The sequence below is a fragment of the Dermacentor silvarum genome, chromosome 11 (genome assembly GCF_013339745.2).
Source record: "Dermacentor silvarum isolate Dsil-2018 chromosome 11, BIME_Dsil_1.4, whole genome shotgun sequence".
Taxonomy (NCBI): domain Eukaryota; kingdom Metazoa; phylum Arthropoda; class Arachnida; order Ixodida; family Ixodidae; genus Dermacentor; species Dermacentor silvarum.
Window position 1 is genome coordinate 120,730,768 of NC_051164.1, and position 24,576 is coordinate 120,755,343.

Genomic DNA, 24,576 nt, shown 5'->3' on the forward strand with positions numbered 1-24,576 from the left:
AACCTGAAACTTGAAACTAAACAACACGGGGTAGCGATGTTTGGCATGCGTGGCCGTATTATCAGGCTAAACAGATTTAACTGATATTCGTACGCCTAAATATAGCTGAAGGTGCTAGCAACACTGGCAGTGAATCGAGACCGACCACCATAGGGTATTCAAGAGGAAAGCCACCCAGCAAACAGTAGTCACTTCGTGTTTGCAATGTCGTTAAATTTAAAAACAAGCGGCGCTTTCACGAGAGCAATGCCGCGTTGACGGCAGAGTTTAGTGACGGAAGTCACTTAATCTTTGCTGGCGAGTGGGCTCTATGTTGGCAGGGTGCAGGTAAACGCTGTTCTGAAAGATTGAAGCCTTTTGACCGGCTCGTCACACATCTGTCGCGCTGCGTGTCCGGCATCGCACACCGCGTAGCACGATGCCATGAAGAACAGCTCGTCCTGGATGTTGCTGCTCGGGTAACCGCGGCCCACTGGTGTATTGCGCAAAGCATGCAGGGCAATGGCTACGGCCCTGTGCTCGGCCGTGGAGGTCGTAGCGCTGGGTGAGGCGAAACCTAGAGAGGCACGCGCCAAAAGCCTTCCGGCTCCGGCATAGTTGACGACCGGATGCAGCTGCGAGTGGAAGAACGGGTAAGAGAAAACCAGAGGTTCTACCGTCAGGTTCATATCCCGGTACCACGCCCCGGCCTCGACGCCATTTAGCCGCAGGATGTTGTACAGGCCAGCAGACGCGAGCTCGTGCCTCGTTTTCTTGTAGGTGAGCCAGTCGGCGAAGAACGAGGACTGCAGGGGTGGCAGCACGTCCTCGGAGAAGGACACTTCCGAGGGCACGGTAATGGCTGCTGCGATGTTCGGAGGCACTGCCAGGTTGAGCACGCTGCTCAGCAGATGGTCATCCTTGTGGAACGTGGTCAGAAGGCTGAACCAGGCAACGCCAGTCATCTTCTCCACCTGACGAAGACATCGGGTCGTGATTCTGTCGGTTGTGAATTGTACAGAGCGGCCGTGGACGACACTGTAGCTATCATCCACCATCCATCCGATGTCGATAAAGACCCGGTAGGCGATGTGCTCTGCTATATATTCTTGCATGTGGTTTCCGAAGTTAAAGAGTGTGTTCACCAGACGGAGGACCCTTGAACTCTGCACCTCAACGAGGGACTCCCGCGAGATATTCAGTCCTAATATTTCATTAGCCTGCAGAGCACCGAGCCACATATGGGCAGTAACGGCTGGAGTGTACGTCTCTGCCATCGTTTCAATGTCCACGACCAGTGCCCCGCTGTCTGGTTCTGCGTCAGCGCTTTGCAGCATTTGGCTCACCAGCGCATCCATGGACGAAACGCGCATGACTGCTTCATCTAGTGATTCATTCGCGAGGCCCAATGTTCTCAACACACGTTCAATGTGCCTCTTGTACTTCTTCGTTTTCCCCGTTTTTCTAAACCTGCCCGTCCATTCGTCCAGCGGCTGGCTCCTGCGGATGCTTACAACTGGTATGAAGTTGTACGCTGAGACGACGTGCAGATAAAACCAGATGTGGATGTCCCACTTCACTGACAAGTTTACCAGGGTGTCGAGTAGGCCTTGCGGACCATTCCAGTGGTACGGCAGGACACCACGCTCTCTAAGGAACGCTGCCAGTTCGGAAGGGTCGCGTCTCGCTTGGATGCAGGAACGTATTAGCCCGGCCACCTTCTCCGATGTGGCATCCGACGTGACGGCAGAATCGTTCAGAGACAGCGCGGAGAGCTGTGCCTGCTGCATCAGCCTGCCCTCGGCCACACTGCGAACGGACTGCACGGCGTTCCCGCCGTGACGCCACCGGCCACACACGTAGTCGTAGAGGCTGTGGCACGGGTTCCGGGTTGCGTCCACCGAAGACTGCAGCTCCCAGGCGTATTGATGACAGGCATGGCTTTCGCAGAGTGCGCGGAACTTAGACAGCAGTCGACTTTTGTGCACGAAGGCGTGGCTGTGACGCCACGCGATGGTCTCGTCGGCCAACGACAGGAGCTTGATGAGTATGGAGGCACCCAGTAGGATGCTGATGAAGATGCCTGCCTTGCGGACGCCTTTCAGAACGTAAAGGGCACGTGTCGGTACTTGGGCCCACAGGCGGTGGCCTCGCTACGTGAAAGATAATGACACAGTTCTTGAAAATGAGCTTTAGACACTTTGAAACAATGATTCAGAGTAGACAGCGGCTCATTGTATTTGAAAACTCTACGTTTACGGTATATATCTGGGCTGGGCTAGTTGGTTGCGGTTTATTTTATATTTGAAATACCTTATAGGGTACCGTGAGCGATGGTGGGTAAGAGCGGTGTCACATGGAACTTCCCACACAATTTGTACGGTATACATAATACACAGGCAGTATATAACAACATACGTGATACATAATAGTGCATATCAAGTGTTAATTACCCCAGCAATAACAATAGCCGGTATTAACGATCGAACACTCTAGTACAGTTGATGGGAGTGGTTGGGAACATAAATGTATCATACACGTATAGGAAAGTTTCTATATAGTAACTGAATCATTTAACCCTTTTATACTCCAATGCTATATAGCATTTGAGTATAACGGAGCAAAATTATTGAGCATTGCACTAGCGGAAAAATACTCTCAGCTCGTCCGCTACTTACGCGTGTTGTAAAAAAAGTACGCGTATTTAGCCTCTAACAGTCTTAATACATGTACTACCAGTACCTATGGCTCATTTTCTTGAACCAATTCTGATTGGACAACTTCATGAACAAATGCCACCTTGGATTCTTGCTTATTCAATTTAGGCGGGAACTTTCTTGTTTACCGAGATGTAGGATTGCACTGTGGCAGTTATCTACATACTCCACTTGATACTTTAACACGGTTAAAAGAAGTATACGGAGGAGGAAGTAGTGAGGCTTTCGGAAAGGCGCGGAAGGTAAAGCGTGACCGGAACTATTACGATCGGTGAAGTAGCCATAAATTAGCATTCGACCCTAATGAGAAGTTTCCGCTGCAGTATTAAATCAAGGAAATGAATGTGGCATAGCTCATGGCCGAATGGTGGGGAAGGAGCGCTCAGCTGTCGATCATTCACTGGCAGAGTAGCGAGGGCACAGACAAATGAGGCGATGTCCACATTATATTGCACAAGTTTTTTTAATACCCATTGGTACAAAAATGCCGTTTGCTTTTTCTCGCATATATATTCAGCCCGCCAGGATAATCCGCAATTTAATGGCAGCTTCAGCGCACGCTATTGATGTTGCTGGCCATGCAGGGTCGACAAGGAATGCCTAGTGCGCGCCTAGTGCGCGCGCGAGGGATGCGTTTCGAGTATACTGTGCCACAGTCGCATTGTGAATGTTCTATGGATAGATGAGGTGACGTTGCTATTCAGGTTTTGAAGCGAAGCTTTCTTTGCCTCTTCACCCGCTTTCTGCAAGTGCTGGCGGCTGTCTGGCTCAATGAGGCGACTCCGGAAATGGCACAAACAGAAGTGGCGGGGAGCAACCGGTGGCATTATACACTTAGCCCATATGCCACCTTCATGATTCACAAAAAAAAAGAAAAAAAAAAGGAAAAGCTTCTTGCTTCGAAACTGCACTGCATCCAGGCAACTTCAACACGCAATGATGAAAAAGCAGTGGAACGGATCATTTAATGTTTGGTTCAGTGCATGTATGCGTTAGACTCTGGTTTATATCGGACGTGTACGCCGTGTTGGAGTGCCACACGTTTACGTATGCAAGAGATACGTTTCTCGGTGAAAATGTGCGCCATTTCTTCGAGTGCTCCATACTTGAAAATGGTCGCTCAACAAGGTCAGCGTTCACCACAAGCGCCTAAGAAAGCGTCGTTTAAAGCGATTCCCACACAGCTTGTTGGATCCACGTAACTTTCTGATACGCTGCGCGAACTTCCTGGGACTTATTTTAAGGCAGACCACTTAATTTTTTAGTTGATTCCAATCAAAGTCTTGGGATGGATAAATCTAATTTGTTACAAAATACAAAAAAAAACTAATTCTATCATTTGTCAACTCCCTGGCGAAAAAGGGAAGTGCCGCAGTTTATAGTAGAAGATTGAAAGTGGAAATTTCGATTTGTGCAACCTCTGTCTGCGTGTCAACTAAACGCGATCGACTTTCTTTTTTAAAGATAGTAGGAGAACCCAAAGAAACTGAAGCGGTAATGCACTTGCAGCATTTTACATTGTTAAATTACAAAGCCAGATCAGCTCCACAATGATCTTACCTACACGGGACTAATATTTAAAACCAATCATTGGTAGCTTTCGATAGGCAGGCGCATGATGCTTTACTTAACGTTGTGCTCACAGTTTGCATTTGTGCGCACTCGTTAATCCTAAATAAATTAATAGCGAAACGCAAAATAATAGGTGACAATACAATTTTTGCTCACCGACTGGGTACTGCTATAGAGAATTAGAAAGAGAACGAATTGACAGAAACGAGGTAGGACCAAGGAGCACCTGGACGGAAGTGCTCTCTCATCCTTGTCAATTTTGTGGTCGTTCTCACCCATTAAATGTGCACTGTTACGACTGGCCTGTGTGGTGAACAACTTCTGCGGCGCCGTCAAAGCCACGGCGAAAGCCCGGACATTTCAAGTACGCCGTGGCACCTGCTACCATTGAAAACGCCTAGGAGGCCGCAACGGCGAAAAGACAGCGTTTGTGCGTGCATTCTAACCTCCTTCCCCACGGCCCGCGCGACGTCCTGAGGCCCTGTTGTCTGCGTGGACTCGCCAGTGCTTTCTCCCTTCAGCGAGCGGCACGGTTAATGCCCCAGTCACAGGGGCACTTTCAAAGACCTTTGAACCAAAGATCCCTTACTTCAAGGGAGATTGCGCGCTGTCACACAAGCGCATCAAAGGAGGCCTTCTCGAAGGGAGCTTTGAGTCAAAGGAGTCCGCATTCGGCGGCTTTGACGGCGGCTCATCCCTGAGCACTTGTCGGCGCCGCACGAAACATTACTTCGCACGAGAATTTCCAACAGAAAGCGGGAGAAACTCGCGGACCAATTCGTATTGGGCGCGCAGCTTGACGTGATGATGATGATGATTTATTGGCATCCCCTTTGAAACGGGGCGGCGACAAATAGTCACCTAGCCTGCTTGATTTAATCAGGTATACTACACATGTTCTTTATCTAGCAGTTTTGTATACCTTTTTCAAAAATTTAGCTTGTACCGCTGCCTATGATTTTAAGAGATCAGGTCGTATCCATCTTTTCCCTGCTTTTTTTCCACCAGTACTCTAATCGTCTCTTGCTGATCTCTACGGCTGATCTGTTTATGTTTCCTTCCACTTTAAACCCAAGCGCTTCTGGGAGTTGCACGTTACCTACGGTTCTCGCTGGGTGGATCCCGTCGCATTCCATTAGGATGTGCTGAGTGGTCTCTGGATCTTTACTGCAGCATACACATGTCTCATCTAGTTCCGAATATTTGTTCCGATATGTTTTCGTCCTTAGGCAACCGGCTCGAGCCTCAAATAGCAAGGCACTGCCCTTTGTGTTATCGTACAGATTTTCCCTTCTAATTTCTTTCTTCTCATTCTTGTAAATCTCCATTGTCCTTTTCGTTTCCATTCTTTGCATCCAATTCACGGTCTCTATTTCTCTCACTTTCTTTCTGATGACCCCTGGTTGTCTATTTACAGTTTCGATTATCCTGTACTTGGTTGCCAACTTCCTTGACCTCTTCCTCCATTCTGTGTCCACGCTTTTCATGTAGAGATACTTGTGCACTTTAGCCGCCCATTTATTTTCATCCATGTTCCTGAGCCTTTCTTCAAAACTAATCTTGCTTTGTGCTTCTCTGACTTCAAAAGAGGCCCAACCTATGTCTCCATGCACTGCCTCATTAATCGTATTACCGTGTGCTCCCAAAGCCAACCGGCCTACTGATCTTTGGTTAACTTCCAAACCCGCCAATATATCCGATTTTAAGAAAGCGATTTTAAACGTATAAACGAGTGCGAGCGCCCCCTGGCGGATGCATCACAAGCGGCGACGGTGGTTGCCATAGGAGCCGCCGGGCGGTAATCACACTTACCGGTAACGTGGACGTGGACTCGGCGCTTCTCGGCTACCCGATGTTGCTGCGGTGCCGGCGCGTGTTATGCGAAGCGTGCCGCTATAGACCCAGTGTTGCGCGCACGTCTGGAAAGGCCAACACTGTCGCACTCTGTTCGCGCAGCTAATCAGACCGCTAAGCACGACTGTGTTGGAACACGAGCGATTTGGCACTTGCGTTGCGGGCTGTAAATACCGATGCGCAAGCGCGCACAAGCGAGCAACACGGCGAGGACGAGCAGGGAGCGCGCATACCTGCTAGCAGACAAACCGGAAGTCGTAGGTTCTTGTTCGACCAATGGACATCGTTTCCACCGTTGACATCACCAGATTCCCCCTGCTGACGTCGTGACGACCGCTGGGGTTCCGGAAAGGCGAGGGGAGGAGGACGGCATTGTTTTTTTGGTTTTGTGGCGCGCCCGCGGCGCGTAGCGCTGCAGCGTTTGGCATCGTTGATCGTGATTGCATTCTGAACTCGATGCGCGTGTTTACTTGAAATGTTCAAAAAATATCTGAGGTGGTTTAGGGGCGGGAAGAGAGCGGTGTGCATCAGAGAACAAACGGGGATAGCCGATATTCTAGTTGACATTAAGCGGAAGAAATGGAGCTGGGCAGGCCATGTAATGCGTAGGATGGATAACCGGTGGAACATTAGGGTTACAGAATGGATACCAAGAGAAGGGAAGCGCAGTCGAGGTCGGCAGAAAACCAGATGGGATGATGAAGTTAGGAAATTTGCAGGCGCAAGTTGGAATACGCTAGCGCAAGACAGGGGTAATTGGAGATCGCAGGGAGAGGCCTTCGTCCTGCAGTGGACATAAAATATAGGCTGCTGATGATGATGATGACGTTTGCTGAAGAACATTACTTACATTAACTGTACGATATTCTGTTGCGGTTGAATTTGAACTCCAGGTGACGCAAGATAGCTAGGCCTGGTCGTGTTCCATGCAATCGCACAGACTGGTGCACAAAAGAAAGAATATGGTTAGACAGCTTTGCTTGCTGGAACGAATTGCAACCCTGCCTATGCAGACCCTGCGGCCTCGTGCCATTGTTTTCCCACATGTAGTGGCCATGGTAGTACCTGCCTGTGCGGTATTTGGGCAGCGGAGCACCGCGTCCCTCACATCGCGCAAACATGCCTCACGCCGGCCGAGGAGCTCCAGCGAGACGCTCATCGCAGTGAAGCCCGCATAGTACGTGCCAAGACCACTCCGTTGTTCCAGACGCAGGAACAACGTGGTGCTGCATGTGCGGCGCACGCCGCGGCTTAACGCCAGCAGCGCTCAGACGCGGCGCTGCGGAAACAGGTTAGCAATGCAGGCGATTAAATTATAGCTCGAAGCATGGGCTGTAGAATAATGGCTTATTGGGAGAATTTCAGAATGGCTTCACAATAGGTAGACGTATTTTGATAACGTATTTAACGTATTTTAACGTTAAATAACGTATTTTAAATGCGAAGCATTTCTTGGCGAACATTTGCCACTTTGACAGTATCTATCTAGCCGCCTACGTCTTGGTACTCTCATGGTCGTTTCGTTAACTTGGTAGGTACCAAAATTAGCATAGTATGACAAGAGCGTATGACGAACATAAATTATAGGTCATGACATAAATAACATATGTGTCACGTAGGTCAGGAAACAGCCGCCTATGTCTTGGTGCTCTCATGGTGATTTAGTTAATTTGGTATGTATCAAAAATGGCATAGTATGACAACACTGTATGACGAACATAAATGATAGGTCATGACATAAATAACATATGTGTGTCATGTAGCTCATGAAGCAGCCGCCTACGTCTTGATGCTCTGGTGGTCGTTTAGTTAACTTGGTATGTAACTAGAAAGGGTTCGGACATGGGCACTAAGTGAAGTAAACACTAAAGGATGATGGGAGAAGTCATAGTCGTGAGCATGACTCAGCAGAAATGACAATGACTCAGCGAAAAATGATTAACACTCAGAAAGCCCTGGAATGGGTTCAACTGTGGGCACTAAGTGAAGGAAACACTAAAAGATCATTGCAGAAGTCATAGTTATGAGCATGACTCAGCAAAAATGACAATCACTCAGCGAAAAAAAGATTAACACTCAAAAACCACTGAAATGGGTTCGGACGTAGGTACTAAGTGAAGGAAACACTAAAGGATGAAGGAAGGAGTCATAGTCATGAGATGACTCAGTGAAAATGATGAACACTAAAAAAACCACTGGAATGGGATCGGATGAGGACACTAAGTGAAGAAAACACTAAAGGATGATGGTAGAAGTCATAGGAACGAGCATGACTCAGCAAAAAGTGACAATGACTCAGCAAAAAATGATTAACACTAAAAAACCCCTGGGAAGGGTTCAGATGTGGGCACTAAGTGAAGGAAACATTAAAGGATGATGGTGGAAGTCACAGTCATAAGCGTGACTCAGCAAAAATGACAATGGCTCAGCGAAAAAAAGATTAACACTAAAAAATCAATGAAAGGGGTTCGGACATCAATGATAGGTCCTGACATGAATGTCATGACATGCGTGTCATGTAGATCATGAAATAGCCGCTTACGCCTCGGTGCTCCCATGGTCGTTTCGTTAACTTGGTAGGCTCCCCGCACATTGCTTCGCATAACATCAATTCCCACAGGACGTGGAATCTAACGGCTTTTTTCTTACTCAATGTATTGAGATATCCAGAAAGAAAGGAGACCACTACATCTGGCTTTTTTAGACATTATCGGAGTATATGTTAAGAAACCGCAACATATTGCGGGATATTCTGGAAGGGGAAGGTATAGGCAACGACTTTTCAGATAGATTTGCCTACAAAATACAGTTTGCGTTGAATCGTAAGGGATGATGAGCAAGGAGCAAGTTCACATCAACAAGGGACTGAAACAAGATTTGCCCTATAGCTCTATCCCCGCTGCTGTTTATGATGTACATGGTAAGGATAGAAAGGGCGCTAGAAGGAATCAATATCGGGTTTAATCTCTCATACAAACAGGCGGTTACAATAGTAGAGCAGCAGCTTCCAGCTTTGTTTTATGCGGACGACATTGTGTTGCTAGCTAACAAAGTGATATGCAACGTCTGGCTAATATCTGTGGACAGAAAGGCGAGAATTTAGGTCTGAAATTTAGCGTTAAGAAATCATCGGGTGTTATGGTATTCAATGAAAACCGTGAGCAGACAGTGTCAGTACAGGGCCAGGAAATACCTCGGGTAAAAGAATACAAATACCTTGGCGTATGGATAAACTAAGGCAATAGATTTATGGAAACACAGAAAAAAACAATAATAGCAAAGGGGAAGAGAAATGCGGCCATAATGAAACACCAAGAGCGCTATGGGTATAAAATAGGTACGAGGTGCTCCGAGTATGTGGAAATGCTGTTGGGTTTCGTGCATATTAGCCTGCTGCCATTGCTGCGCAATCGGTGAAGCGGTCGAGGCGACGGTGAGTGAACGGTACATTCATGTACAGTATATACGAAGGCGTTACATAGTCGGCAAAGGGGCCGAGATCATAACGGGCTCGCGCTAAGGCGCTCGGCGATGACCCGGGAGGACGTCTCTTCACTCGCCGTCTCCGTCTGTTTTCCCGCTTCACACGGCTCGGTTTTTAAAGCCCCTGGATCCGCTGAAGCAGCCAGCAGTTCGAACCCTCTAATCAGGAAGCGCCGTTGGTCGCCGTTTGGATTGCACGAATGGACGAGAGGGCTTGGCGACGGTTGCATCCGACACTCCGCCGGGAGGGTGACTGATCAGCGCCGTCTGCGCCGGGCCCGGGCATGCCCGGGCTTGCAGGTCGAGTTGCCGCCAGCCGCTGGACAGCGAGACGAGCTTGCGCTCCACCGATCAACTCGGCGTCTGGTTTCAGTACAATGCCAGCTTTCCACCAACGAACTTTAGTGGAAAGCTCCGGTGCAACAAGCTGTAATGGCTCCAGTACTTACATTAGGACGTTAGGTTGTTTGCTTGAAGTCAGGGGTACTATCAGGACTGGATGGCAACCAAAGGTCGGTGGTACACCTCGCATTGGGTGCTCACGGGAAGACTACAAATGAAGCTGTGCTGGGTGATATGGGCTGGGCAAGTTTTGAAGTGAGGGAAGCTCAGAGTAAGATTGATTTTGAAGAACGACTGAGGAATATAGACGGTTTCATCCAACGCCACCGCGCTCTGGCAACGCTGTGCGCCGGCATCCGGCGCCCCTAGGAAACTTCCGGTAGCCGTTCCTTTTGCTCGTTTTTGCTGGTATTTGTTCGCTCGCGCGCTCGTCCTGCGCATATTCTGTGTTATTTTTCGGGTATATCGATATAAGTGCGACTTGTGGCCTTCAGTGTGTTGTGTGACGGCGAGTAGCTCTTGGAGCATCGACTGTTTTCATTACGTTTACACCTCAACGGTGTTTTTCAAATCTGGGAGCCTACCAAGAGCTCCCAGATTTGCTCTACTCACTTCATCCAAGGTACGTTACTACGTGGAGTGGCCAGACTGCTATAATGCTGAATAATAAAAGCGCTACTGCACGATTGTTCTGGCCGTATGCCGTGTAACTCCCGCGAGAGCAGCTCGACTCTCGCCCCGAGTTTGCCCGCTCGTCCAGATTCTTGCCTCGGCGTGGATCGCCATGTTACGAACATGAGTTAAAATTATTGTTTAGCGGGTGCCATGCTGCGGCCGTTTTATTTTAATGTTTTTCGCATCTGGGGCACAAGTGCCCTTCTGCAGCTTTACTACCTAGGTACATGTGCACACTGGTTTATCATGTTGAACGTCCCAAAGCGACTCAGGCTATGACGGACGCCGCAGTGGAGGGCTCCGGATAACTTCGACCACCTGTGGTTCTTTAACGTGCACTGACGTCGCACAGTATGCGGACCTCTAGCATTTCGCCTCGATCTAAATGCAACAGCCGGGGCCCAAACAGCGTCTTTCGGGTCAGCAACCGGGCACCGTAACCGCTGAGCCACCGCGGCGGCATGTGAGCATTCGTATCGGTATCGCAGAGCAGAATCGCAGAAAAGTTTACGATTTCCATGCACGCATGTAGGAAGTTTCGGCCACATTCTAAAAGCATTTACGAATTAACGGAGGCCAATTATGGATTGCAATCTCGTGCCCAACACTACAAGTTTCATTTTGTTATAAATGTGATAAATTCGTGAGCCCTTAAGTTAGTCCCATTTCTGTCGACCTAGGCTTCTTGCACTAAACGACTTTTGAGAATGCGCAGTTATTTGTGAATGCATATTGAAAAGCAGAAACAAGGCATATGACGCAGAAAACATGTGCATGTACACATGCACAGCTTACCACTTCATCTTCCATCTTGCAGCAATAAAAGTGCCATTGCGAAATGCAAAAACGCCCGTGTGCTTGTGTTCTAGGGCACGTTAAAGAACCCCAGGTGGTCAAAATTAATCCGGAACCCTCCACTACGGCCAGCCTCATAATCAGAACTGGTTTTGGCACGTAAAACCCCAGAAAGAAGAAAGTACCGTTAAAGTTTTTCTGGTTTTCGGCAGTCCCATTACGTGCCTTGAAGACAACAGTCTGCGTTCATTCCATGTCCTCACTAATATGCTCCGCTTGTTGCTCCGGTGTTGTAACTGAGGGAAGGTATTTGGAGCCCGACGAAAACGAAAATCGCACGACATCATCGTCCAGCGGATTGGGCAGCTCTCTGCCTCTAAACATCAGCTTTTGGCGATACCGATCGTTTGCTTCGGTGCTAAGCGCCTTAAAGTAGTCGCTCTTCATCTCGACAATATTCACGATGTAGAATCAGCTCACCACAGATTCCACCAAGCAGTGCAAACATCGAGACGCCGGCCTCACGTCGCGCATGCCTTCAAACAACATAGCCGGAAGTGCTTCTAGCTCTCCTGCCGGAAGTTCCGATGGGGCAACCAATCAGCGGCAAGCGAGGTTTGTTTGTAAACACTGAAACCGTCTATAGAAGAAAGTAAATGGGCTGGGAGAGTGTTCAGATAGGAAAAACCTTGATTCACAGTGGAGGAGAATAACGAGGAAGCTTGCCAGCAAGTACGTTTTTTTTTTCATTTTTATTTACCCTAAAGACCCATCGGGCATTACATAGGGGGGGAGACATTTTTAGTACAATGAACACTAAAAGTTACATGCACACAACAAAGAATATAGCGGTGCTAATAACACTTGCATAAACGCTCTTGCATAATAAAGTATACATAGAATTCGTCCACTAAGGTGGGAATATGCAAACGAAAAACGGCAATATTTACAGAAAGCAATACAGCAATTTCAACATGCAGATACTGAAGCGTGCGATGATTTATTTGATACATCATGACAAAATAACTGAAAAACACCGTAATGAAAGTTAGAAGACATGCCATTCGCACGTGTCAAAACTACCGAACATCTTTGTGGTTATGTCAATGGCTTTTGGTAAGCGATAAGAATTGATTTAGTGCTTCTGAGAATTTATCGGCATTTTCTCCTTCAGCTACTGATCTCGGCAACTGATTCCACTCCTGGATTGCCAAATGCAGAAAGGAAAAACGAAGTAGGTCGGTGCGGGCAAATGGTTGACGAACTTTAAAAGAGTGGTCGAAGCGTGGAAACATTGCAACTGGCGTTGCTATTATTGTGGCAGTGTAAGGTGTAGGGTTGTGATATACATTATGAAAGAATATTAAACGAGACGCCTTCCGTCTTCTTTCTAGTGTTGCAAGGTCAAGGCTGTCTTTGATTTTAGATACACTTGAATAGGAAGAGTAATCCGACACGATGAATCTAGCAGGTTTGTTTTGTAATGATTCTAGCCTCTTCGTGAGGTATGCTTGATGAGGGTTCCAAATAACTGAACAATACTCAAGTTTGGATCGAACTATTGATTTGTAGGCAAGAAGTCTTGTGTCCTTATTAGCTTGGCGCAGCGTGCGTCGTAGAAAGCCAAGAGTCCGATTTGATTTTCTAATTACCCAGTCAATATGTGTGTTCCAGGTCAGATTAAAAGTTAAATGAACACCTAAATACTTAAATGACTCAACTGGTTCAATTGCCTCATTATTTATTGTATAAGTGTGCGACACAAAGTTATTACAAGTAGTAAACCGCATTAGTTTTGTTTTCTTGGCATTAATATTCATCTGCCAATCACGGCACCACTCACTTAATTTCCGCAAGTCATTATCTAATTCTTCACAATTGCTATAGTCAGTAACAACATGATAAATAACGCAATCGTCAGCAAATACACGAATTTTTGAATTAATACCAATGTGAATATCGTTGATAAAAATTAAGAACAACGTTGGCCCCAATACTGAGCCCTGGGGTACACCAGACGTGACAGGCTCGAAGTCTGACACAACGTTTTCAATCACTACCACTTGGTGCCTATCACATAGATACTCTTGAACCCAGTCAATGACTTTATTTTCTATTTGAAGAAGACTCATTTTATATATCAGACGTTTATGGCCTACCCTGTCGAAGGCTTTTTCAAAGGTTGGTGTGAATTTCAGTAGTTAGTTCGAAAAGTTGCGTCTCACAAGAGCGTCCCCGTTGAAAACCATGTTGGTTTGAAAATAGAATTTTGTTGTCGACCATATATTCCATAATTTGAGATGACAGAATATGTTCTAACAGCTTGCAAGTGATAGATGTCAGGGATATCGGACGATAATTTGTCATTTCATTCTTATCACCCGTTTTAAATATCGGCACCGCGTGAGCAAGTTTCCATTCATCAGGGATTTGAGTCGTATCTAACGATTGTTGGAAAATAAGCGCAAGTGTAAGTGCCGAGTAATGCTTAGTAAGTTTTAGTAATTTTGTGCTAATACCATCGGGACCAGGACTCGAGTATGATGGCAAACGTTCTATAGCTTTTTCAACTCCATTCGATGTTATAGTTATACGAGGCATTGGAGACGCATCACAATCAGGTGCACTATTATTACTCATCCCGTCAATATTAAGGGGCTTTTCTTTCACAAAAACGCTGCAAAAATATGAATTAAAGGCATGCGACAAATCAGTTGCACTCAAGGGAGAACCATCCGATGAACATAGCTGAGGTAATTCCTTCGAAGGCTCGGGGGATATCACCTTCCAAAATTTTTTTGGGTTGTTTTTCAGGAAGTTTGGCATCTCCGTATCAAGGAACTTGTCTTTGGCATCCTTAATTTTCTGCTTGCAAGTATTCGCCATGTTAAAGTATCCAATCCAATCGTTTTCTGCTTTGGTGCGGTTTGCTTTTGCGTACAGACGTTTTTTCTTATTCAGGCAGCGTTTGACATCTCTGGTAAACCACTGTTTTTCTTTAGTCTCGGTGATCACCCTTTTTGGAACGTATATTTCCTGCAGCCTTTTCACATGATTTTGAAACAATGCCCAATTTTCATGAACTGAATGATCTTCATATGTCAACAAAAACTCTGAATAAAACTTCTCCATTTCGTTTTCTACCTTATCAAGATCAGCTTTAGAAAAGTCGTGTATTTCCTTAGTATGGGACTGTTGTTTATTGATTTTTGTTTTAATCAGACAGTGAATAACTTTGTGGTCACTTATCTGTTCCAGGACGTTTGCAGTAGCTTGATCGGGATGCGTAGTGATCAATAAATCAAGGATCACGTCACCACGTGTTGGCGTATAGATCAATTGCGTCATTTCAAAGAATGATAACATGTCAATGAAATCGGTGCACTCCCGAGTTTTACCAGTATTACTTGGCGGTAGAGATAACCAATTGATACCAGGGTAGTTAAAATCTCCAGCCAATATAACCTGCGCATTAAATTTGCTTTGAGCATAAGCAATGACATCGGTGAGCTCTTCAACAAAGTTTTCATGATAATTAGGGGGCCTGTAACAAGCACCTATTACAAGCGTTACATGCTGTAGATAGCACACGACCCATGAAGTTTCAAGAGGGCTATTAATAAAAACAGGCTTAGATCGAATGTGTTTTTTTACAGCGATCAGTACGCCACCTCCCTTCCCGTAGAGTCTATCTTTGCGAAACACGGAAAACCTGTTAGATATAAGTTCACCGGTATCAATGTCTGGAGTTAGCCACGTTTCTGTGCCGATAATGATATCAGCAGAACACGTATGAACAAAATCATCCAGATGGTCTTGTTTGTGTATGATACTGCAGAAATTGGCATAGATTATCGAGCAATTGGGCGCCTGCGTAGCTATTTCCGAACGATTAAGTTGTCAGGGTTTTCGCTTTTCTGGAGGTATCGTGAAGACACTGTCAGTGACATCATCATATCGGTAACGCCTGTTGCCTAGAACAAGCGTATCGAAATTCATCTTCTTTTTCTCGTTTGGGCCACGTGAAGGGCCACGTGACATGAAGCTTCTTTCGGGCTAACTGAACGCGCGGCGAAAAGTCTTCTTCAATCCAGACTAAGCTTGAATTTAAGTTTTTTTAGTCTGAATGCATTGTCAAGGACTTGACTTTTTGTTTTATAACTAAGGAATTTAACAATGAGAGGACGGTTGTACCCTTCTCGACGGTGGCCAACACGATGAGCCCGCTCTATGTCACTGATTTCGACGCCCAGATGGTTCTTACAAAAATCAACAATTAATGACTCCGATACCTCGTAACTTTCCTTTTCTTTCTCAGGCAGGCCTTTGAATATCAAGTTCTTGCGACGCATCCTATTCATGTCATCAACAAGTTGGACCAAATTTGCTTGAGTACCATTTTTACTTCAAAAAGTCGAAAGTTCATTTTTAATGATTCTGACAGATTCTGTGACATCAGGTATAGCAGTCGTGTTACTTCCAAATTCCCCAAGCGCTGTTTCCACCTTCGTAAGCCTTTTCTTGATGTCAGTGATACCCGTGTGGATGTCTTTAATCTTGGCAGACATTTCTTTCTGGAATTTATCTCGAGATAAGTTAGCCTCCTTCAAGGCGTCAAGGACCTGGTCCACCTTATCGGGTCCTGGGTTCGTTTCCACGTCACCAGCACACACTACAAGTTTAGCGAGACAAAACAGCGCAACAACAATTCTACCGCGAGTACAGCACTTCAAGAGTAAAGTCGCAGCACTGCGAAATCGTGAGTGCGCTTTTCCCCGATGGAGCACCTTTTGGCTGAAAGAGCCTATGCGGCATCGGTACACGGCAATATCGACACCCATTCTATCAGAATTTCACACTAAGAAGAAAAAAAAACACATCAGTGGGATTTGCGGCAAAAATGACACCCAGAACTATAGTGTGAAAAGCTACTGCTTTCCCACTCACCTAAAAAAACGCAGACGTTGTTTAAGAACACGAATTGGCCGCAAATCCCGTTGAGTACAATCAGCAGGGCCTTTTTGTAGCTGGGCTGACGCCGGGAGCTGGTGCTCCCTCTTGTGGCCGATGTCGGACGTGATGACGCGCTACACTGCTGCTGGCTATCGCAATCGACGACAGCCACGAGTGATCCGTCTTGTGAAGGACCAGATGCGCGTGTGCGCCGGTACGTCATGACTCGTCCAAGAGCCCTACAAAAACGCAGACGTTGTTTAAGAACACGAATTGGCCGCAAATCCCGTTCAGTACAATCAGCAGGGCCTTTTTGTAGCTGGGCTGACGCCGGGAGCTGGTGCTCCCTCTTGTGGCCGATGTCGGACGTGATGACGCGCTACACTGCTGCTGGCTATCGCAATCGACGACAGCCACGAGTGATCCGTCTTGTGAAGGACCAGATGCGCGTGTGCGCCGGTACGTCATGACTCGTCCAAGAGCCCTACAAAAACGCAGACGTTGTTTAAGAACACGAATTGGCCGCAAATCCCGTTCAGTACAATCAGCAGGGCCTTTTTGTAGCTGGGCTGACGCCGGGAGCTGGTGCTCCCTCTTGTGGCCGATGTCGGACGTGATGACGCGCTACACTGCTGCTGGCTATCGAAATCGACGACAGCCACAAGTGATCCGTCTTGTGAAGGACCAGATGCGCGTGTGCGCCGGTACGTCACGACTCGTCCAAGAGCCCTACAAAAACGCAGACGTTGTTTAAGAACACGAATTGGCCGCAAATCCCGTTGAGTACAATCAGCAGGGCCTTTTTGTAGCTGGGCTGACGCCGGGAACTGGTGCTCCCTCTTGTGGCCGATGTCGGACGTGATGACGCGCTACACTGCTGCTGGCTATCGAAATCGACGACAGCCACGAGTGATCCGTCTTGTGAAGGACCAGATGCGCGTGTGCGCCGGTACGTCATGACTCGTCCAAGAGCCCTAAAAAAACGCAGACGTTGTTCAAGAACACGAATTGGCCGCAAATCCCGTTGAGTACAATCAGCAGGGCCATTTTGTAGCTGGGCTAAAGCCGGGAGCTGGTGCTCCCTCTTGTGGCCGATGTCGGACGTGATGACGCGCTACACTGCTGCTGGCTATCGCAATCGACGACAGCCACAAGTGATCCGTCTTGTGAAGGACCAGATGCGCGTGTGCGCCGGTACGTCACGACTCGTCCAAGAGCCCTACAAAAACGCAGACGTTGTTTAAGAACACGAATTGGCCGCAAATCCCGTTGAGTACAATCAGCAGGGCCTTTTTGTAGCTGGGCTGACGCCGGGAGCTGGTGCTCCCTCTTGTGGCCGATGTCGGACGTGATGACGCACTACACTGCCGCTGGCTATCGCAATCGACGACAGCCACGAGTGATCCGTCTTGTGAAGGACCAGATGCGCGTGTGCGCCGGTACGTCATGACTCGTCCAAGAGCCCTACAAAAACGCAGACGTTGTTTAAGAACACGAATTGGCCGCAAATCCCGTTGAGTACAATCAGCAGGGCCTTTTTGTAGCTGGGCTGACGCCGGGAGCTGGTGCTCCCTCTTGTGGCCGATGTCGGACGTGATGACGCGCTACACTGCTGCTGGCTATCGCAATCGACGACAGCCACGAGTGATCCGTCTTGTGAAGGACCAGATGCGCGTGTGCGCCGGTACGTCACGACTCGTCCAAGAGCCCCACAAAAACGCAGACGTTGTTTAAGAACACGAATTGGCCGCAAATCCCCTTTGTGCGGTTGTGCACGTGACCGATATGGTGAGCAACATGGCAACAAAGAACGTCAAGTGCAAAGTCAGGCTGAGACAATAACATGAATGGCGCAATGAAAAAGAAACCTGCTATGAGTTAATACCAAAGAGAAAAAAAAAACGAAATCAGGAAAAAAAGAACAATTTATAATAACTCAAGGGGAAGTTCCTGCTCCTTAATTTTCGAAGCGAGATCAAGATGCCTTAGAACGCGTAGTTAGAAAGCGAGGTACCCCGTACACCAAGGAAGAAGAAGCATGTGCTTGCTGCGGTAAAACTAGAGAAACGATGGAACATGTTATATTAGAATGTGACGATATCACACCCAGTCGTCGGTTTAGGCTCCTCTGGCCTCCTTGTGTTCACGGATGGCAGGGGGAAAGTAAACATGTCTTCAACAGAGATTAGTAAGAGGCGATTGGACCTTTGGTGGCAGAAAAGTAGGGAGACCGCAAAAAAAAAAAAAAAAACGGAGGCATACAAAAACAAATTTCCCAGTAGTAGTTCAGAATGTTTGATGCTGGGAATTTTTTTTTTTCATTCAAAAAGTTAGCAGGGGGAAATATTTTCGGGTGATTCGCTGCTCTACCAGTTACAGTCAGCGCACTCGTTAATTACTTCATACCCTCCTGTCGCAACCAATTACCAGCAAGCGCCTTTCGCGTCGCATTATTCTTTAATATTCTAGCCCTCGGCCTTCCTTCCAGGTCCATTTCAATTATTGATAACTGTCTGGTATGAGGGCCTCAAGAGGACGACTTTTTAACGCGATAGCGTTTAGGGCCCCGTGTCGCAGAAAATCCGGCGTTGGCATTGGCGTCCGAGAAAATCATTCCCAGCCACGTTTAGGTATGCCACATCATTCTAGCATTAATGTTGCTCATACCTTATCTTGCATTCTTGGCAAAGCTATTCCTCGGAATTTTGAGAATGACAATCCACAAAGAAACGCCATGAAACAAAACACCCACAGCGCATGCCTTTTATGTTAAATCTTCTCAGACTGAAATAATAAAAGTGCGAAACAAATACGGAAACCTGAAAATGATGTAATTTCTTTGGCGCGGTTGTGCACTATCTCCGGGATCGGCCCACGCAAGAGGCCGCGTTTCCACCAGAAAGTTCGCCTACGTGCATAGCGTTCGCCGCCAGCATAAAGTTGAACTCTATGGCCGCCAGTGTTTGCCATTAACCATTATGGTTGTATAAGCTGCAGTCATCGGGAACCATGAGTAGCAGAGGGATCTTTTAATGCTATCGCGTTCCACTCTTAAAAGCGAAGCTTAAGCGTGCTCCCAATTCTTTGTTTGTTATTGTCCCTTCGTTATACAGGTGCTGACATGTAAGAATAGACCGCGAAGAAAGTAATTTTTTGTTTTGGTTTTATTTTCATATCCTGTACCCTGCTGATATATGTACTTTCCTATCCCGTGTTCATTTTCTTTATCTTCAGATGTTATCGCTGCTTCTGAGCACAAAAATCTACGGTTTTTTAAATATTAGATAACTGCATGATCACTATTTAGTTGCGTTGTATTGTGAGTGCTACCTTACACTACATTTCCGCGTAAGTTACGTGGTTTGCTCTTTCTTTTATTTCTCTCCTCATTGCCATTAGGGTTTTGGTCTTCTTGCGTGTTTCTGCTAAAAAACACTCCTGCACATTCTGCGGTGTCCGCGATATAGCAGTTTTGTAAACGCTGCCTGTAGGCTCTGCCATTCAAACCTTATGCGGCTTTGGCAGGCCTCATGTATTGGTGCTGATGAAACTCTTAGTTAATAAAGTATTATTATTATTATTATTATTATTATTATTATTAGGCAGGACATTAGGCAAAATATGAACAAGAGCTTGGTGGCGCAACCCACTACCCCGTTTCAGAGGGGTCGCTCATAGCATCCATCCATCTATCCGGCCGAGGCTAAGCGACAACGTCGACAAAACCTCGCAGTTCAAAAAGCGCGCAGCAAACGCACGTCGTGCCCACTGTGAGCATGCCGCAGTACGGAAACGCGAGGTCGACGCAAGGCGACAATGTCGACAAGACCCTGCAGTCCTAACCGATGCTGCTCGCAGACGTCGAGTTCGCTCTGTTCATGTGTGTCTGCGCACGCCTAACCACGCGTGTTTACTTAGCTTATGTTTAGTGCAATTCATACTGCCACTGAAGCTACGCATGAGCCTTACATCGTGTAATACTCTAGCGTGTTGCTATCGCATTCATTGCTTCCCCCTTTTGGTGAAACTAATTTTCATAACAAATAAATGAAATGTTCGGCCCTTACGCCCTGTAGAGATGGTCGACCAGCGAAGCTAGGGTGCCTCGATGCCCAGCGCCGCTTTCAGGGTGGGGACACCCGCGCTCTTCCGCCATCTTGGTTCTTTCCAATGCGGAGGCGCTGGGCGTGTGGCGGCTGCAGATTAACCATCGGGCAGAAATGGCGGCGGGCGTGCTAAGGGCGATACCGATACGATTTAAATACAGAGTTTCTGCTTTACCATCTGATAAACAGTTTACTTGCACAGAGGGCTCGTTTCAAAAGAGGTTGTCCGACACTTTTCGCGTGTATCGCAACCTGAAGGTGGCACGATTTGTTTGCGAGGTTACCCATTTTATTTACTCATTTCACTTGTAAACGTCCCACAAATATTACTGGAATTGTACACTTGGATGAAATTTTATGTGTAAAGCTCTCTTAATAGTAATCTTGCTTCTTATTGTTTTCCCGCCATATTAAGGAAACTAGGAGAAAAACTAGGAGACGTCGCGTGAGTAGGCCTGCAGCAGTTCAGGTGCCTACTGAAGAAGAAAAATGCACTGAGAACAGTTTTCAACACGCAAACACAATTTCTTTACAAAAGTAAGCACTAATTAATTCACTTTATAAGCTCTCAGCGAGGTTATCTGGTTAAAATGTGGTTGCCCTACTGCACGCTCGTACCTACTACAGTCTTGCTAGCATAACACTCAGCTGCCTTTTCAGGAGTGTTAAACCATCGCAGATAGACACACATCACTCGAGAAGTTTTCCAATCACATCTTTGTGCTGATAACATGGGTTTTCTGGTAAGGTTAATTTCTTTTCAATAATTTCCTTCAGTGCTTTCAATGGTGTTGTCAGACAGCTCAGATCAGCAAAATACTTGAGAGCACTCTCACATTAAAAAACGAAGTTCAGAATTTGGCTGTTCGCAGAAATTAAAATTTTCCGTCTTGAACATTTAGTTAAGTAAGGCGATGTTCCTGTCCAGGCTCTTCAGCCGCTAGCATGCACATGCACACAGGGCAGTGTTCCACAGTGCAGATAATCGGCTGTAACAAAAAGCCTGCCAAGTGGGCGAGCACATCTTCCTCAAGAGAAGAAACTTCCTCGAAGTCGAGAATGAAGTCACTCCTCTCATCACTCTCTTCCGACTGCGTGATCGACCAGGTAGGTACTGTCATCGATAGCGTATCCAGGAAGCGAGTTTACAAGTGCCCCAATACTTCTAGCTACAAAAAAAAAAGAGTCAATTCACAAACGTCTAGAATAAACATACGCCGTTGCAACAAGTCAAACACGGCGATCACACCATACTGGAGCCTTATAATCACCACAAAAGGCACGCCAACATATAGAAGCAACTTCCCTGTGAATATGAAAAGGATTAGAAAGGGACATTACTCTTCACAAAATTATGATCCTTACTCGCATATCTTCGTTGTGTCCGTCGGTACCCAGTTGTCACGTTTTGCTTGCGATGCTCATTTCTTCCTTCGTTCAACGTCGCGGGGGTAACAAAATACGCGCGGCTTTTTTGCGGTCGATCCAGTGCACAGAGCGACAAAGCAGCCCGTGATGTTTTGTTAACAAGCACGAACATCACAAGGGACTACACAAAATACGAGCTCTCTCCCACCACAACGCCCCAAAGAAAGCAAATGGAGCGCGCGTCCGTTCAGCTCGACGCCAAAAAACCAACATGGCGCCGAAAAGCCAGAGCGGTGGCGCCGGGCGGTTCAAAGGCTGTCCCCACCCTGAAAAGCGGCGCTGGCATCGACGCGCCATAAGCGAAGCTGAAAAGGGGCGGCTATGGTGTTTATCTTAAGGTTTATCACGCGGGTATATTAAGGTGTTTCTGAACAATGTTTTGCAATTATGTGTCACTTTACACGCCCCGTTAAGCCGAGCAGTGAAGACACGGACACGTTTCGCGTTGGCGGCACGGCGGCGGCGGCGGGCGGACTCCGGGCGCTGTTCGCGGCGCCGTTCTTCGTACGGCAGCTGCTCCTCGAGAGAACGCACGACACTTGACTGTACCATTGCGATGTCGGAGAGACCGCTGCGAGGGAGGGACGACGTCACCAACCGCGCAGCCAATTGCGTGGCAGACGTTCCCTCTCCCCTTGCGCCCTCACACTTGGCGCGTGTGCACTTCACGCCGACGATGCGAGGGTGTATGTACGTCACCAACACGTGCCCCTCCGAGGTGAAAGACCCAGACATTCCCTCTCCTCTTGCTCCTAACTCCTCTCCAACTCGATTTTTTTTCGCGCATGCGCACTGGTTTCTGCGGAGGGCCCTCCTGGCCGGGCACGGACGGACGATTCGCCTAGGCATATACAGCTTCGCTGTAATAAATAAAACTGTCCAACGGCCGGATTCGAACAAAATACCTCTAGCGCACAATCCCGATTCTGTAACCATTACGCCATGAATGCTTTCCCCAAACAACGGCATGCCTCCATCAATCAGATTGTAGTTTTGCCATGTAAAGTCCAGGTAATTATTTAAAATTATTGAACACGTCATCTTACGTAAAATGTAAGTTGATCTTGAAGATAATCGCTACTTTTGCGTCATGATGAGGAGAAGTGGCGAACTATACGCTCTCGATGGGTCGGCCGGCACACCCACTCCTCTAGCCACCATAATACTGTTGTTATGCTAACGCGTCTGGTTAGGCCTACGGCGCCGTAATCGCCGAACGATTTCAGAAATTGGACGCGCTACGTGCTCATAACGAACGTTTCAGGCGAGTTTAGAGAAAGCGAAAGCTCATTTCAATAGTTGCTGGCGATCAACGCGAGTGAGAACACAGCCATCACGAGAATTCACGCTGAAGCGGGAGTCATGGCTGCTGCGATGTTGGACAACGCTATTTCTTAGCGCGTGTAAACATGAGCTGTCGGCGCTCGCGCCGCGCTTCGTCGCGTACGATCTGTCCTGCACCATCTGGGCATGCGTGAGGTGCGTGGGCACGAGCTTTCGCGCGCCCGCACGCGTACGTGTAGTTTGGCATTTACCCTAAGCTTCCCCTTAGTGGGATTCATGACGTTAACCGTTCACATTATGTAAGCTAGTTGCGCATGCTATGGACTGGTTACATATATCACGAGATGTCATAGCTAAATAAATCATGTCGCATGCAATTTATCGAGCGCTTTACGTTATTCATGCTTTGCAGGTGCATGTTCTGCATGTAAAACTGTGATAAGCATCGAATGATGATTGCTCCAAACATCGTCCTGTCGTTATTCAAATGGGTAAAGTAGCAAGCATCTTTATTCTCCGAAAGGGCTTTTGTCTCTCGCCGCCTCTGGCAAAGACGTCATGCGCACACTACGAAAGGCACCGGATCACGCACGCATGCATGGGTATACCCTCGTCGGCAACCTCTACATCTTCTCGCCGTGTAGCGTCACTGCTGGGACTCCAGGCCGTGAGGCCTATAGGCACCCTGCGCGAAAGCTTTGCGGAGTAGACAGCAGCGCCAGAACACGCAGCCGAACGATTGGTGGAAGCAAAACTGGAGGGACGCTGCATACGTTCCCGTGACACTTCCGATCGCTTATCACGGGGCAAGAGTGTGCGAGTTGTGAAAACGTCGAAATAGCGCATGCGCAGGGCACGAAACGACCGACGACAGCGACGAAACGACCGCTATCGTTTGGAATGGCGTATCATTTTCATCACCTCTCTAGCGGCCGGTGTCGGTGACGCCGGGGTGGAAAATGAAAACGTGGTAGCGCCCTCTGAACAGGGTGCCCATACTGCGGTCAACTTATCGCTACACCTGATACGACACCGACCGACTGCTGCGGTCTACTGAACGATGCGACACCGGCCTCCTCTCCCAAAAAGTGAAAAAGAAAAACGCAGTATATTGGCGTTATTTTGCGACGAAAAGGCAGAACATAATGGATATTTTAACTTGGAATAAGAAGTGATGTCGCCAGGCAAAAGAAGCTCACCCCTGCGAAACCCGGCGTGTCGCTTTCTCCACGTTGCCGCTGCGCGGGTGGACCGAATGCGATCACTCGTGGGCATCCCGTGTTACGGTCGCTGTCCCCGCGATCTCCGCCTGCGCCACGCTGGGGAAGACTCGGGTGCAGCAGTTCCGTCGACATGGCTCACAGGCGTTGCGGGACGAAGACAATGAA

At 47.5% G+C, this 24,576-nt stretch overlaps 1 protein-coding gene across 1 annotated transcript; it reads right to left on the reverse strand.

Annotated features, from left to right (window-relative positions):
- Window positions 1-142: 142 nt before the first annotated feature.
- LOC125941544 (uncharacterized) lies at window positions 143-24,576 on the reverse strand. The gene is made up of 2 exons (XM_049659040.1): window positions 24,388-24,576; window positions 143-2,132 (listed from the first exon to the last, which is right to left on the reverse strand). The coding sequence occupies exons 1-2, from the start codon at window positions 24,541-24,543 to the stop codon at window positions 309-311; spliced, it is 1,980 nt and encodes a 659-aa protein (XP_049514997.1). The 5' UTR covers window positions 24,544-24,576; the 3' UTR covers window positions 143-308.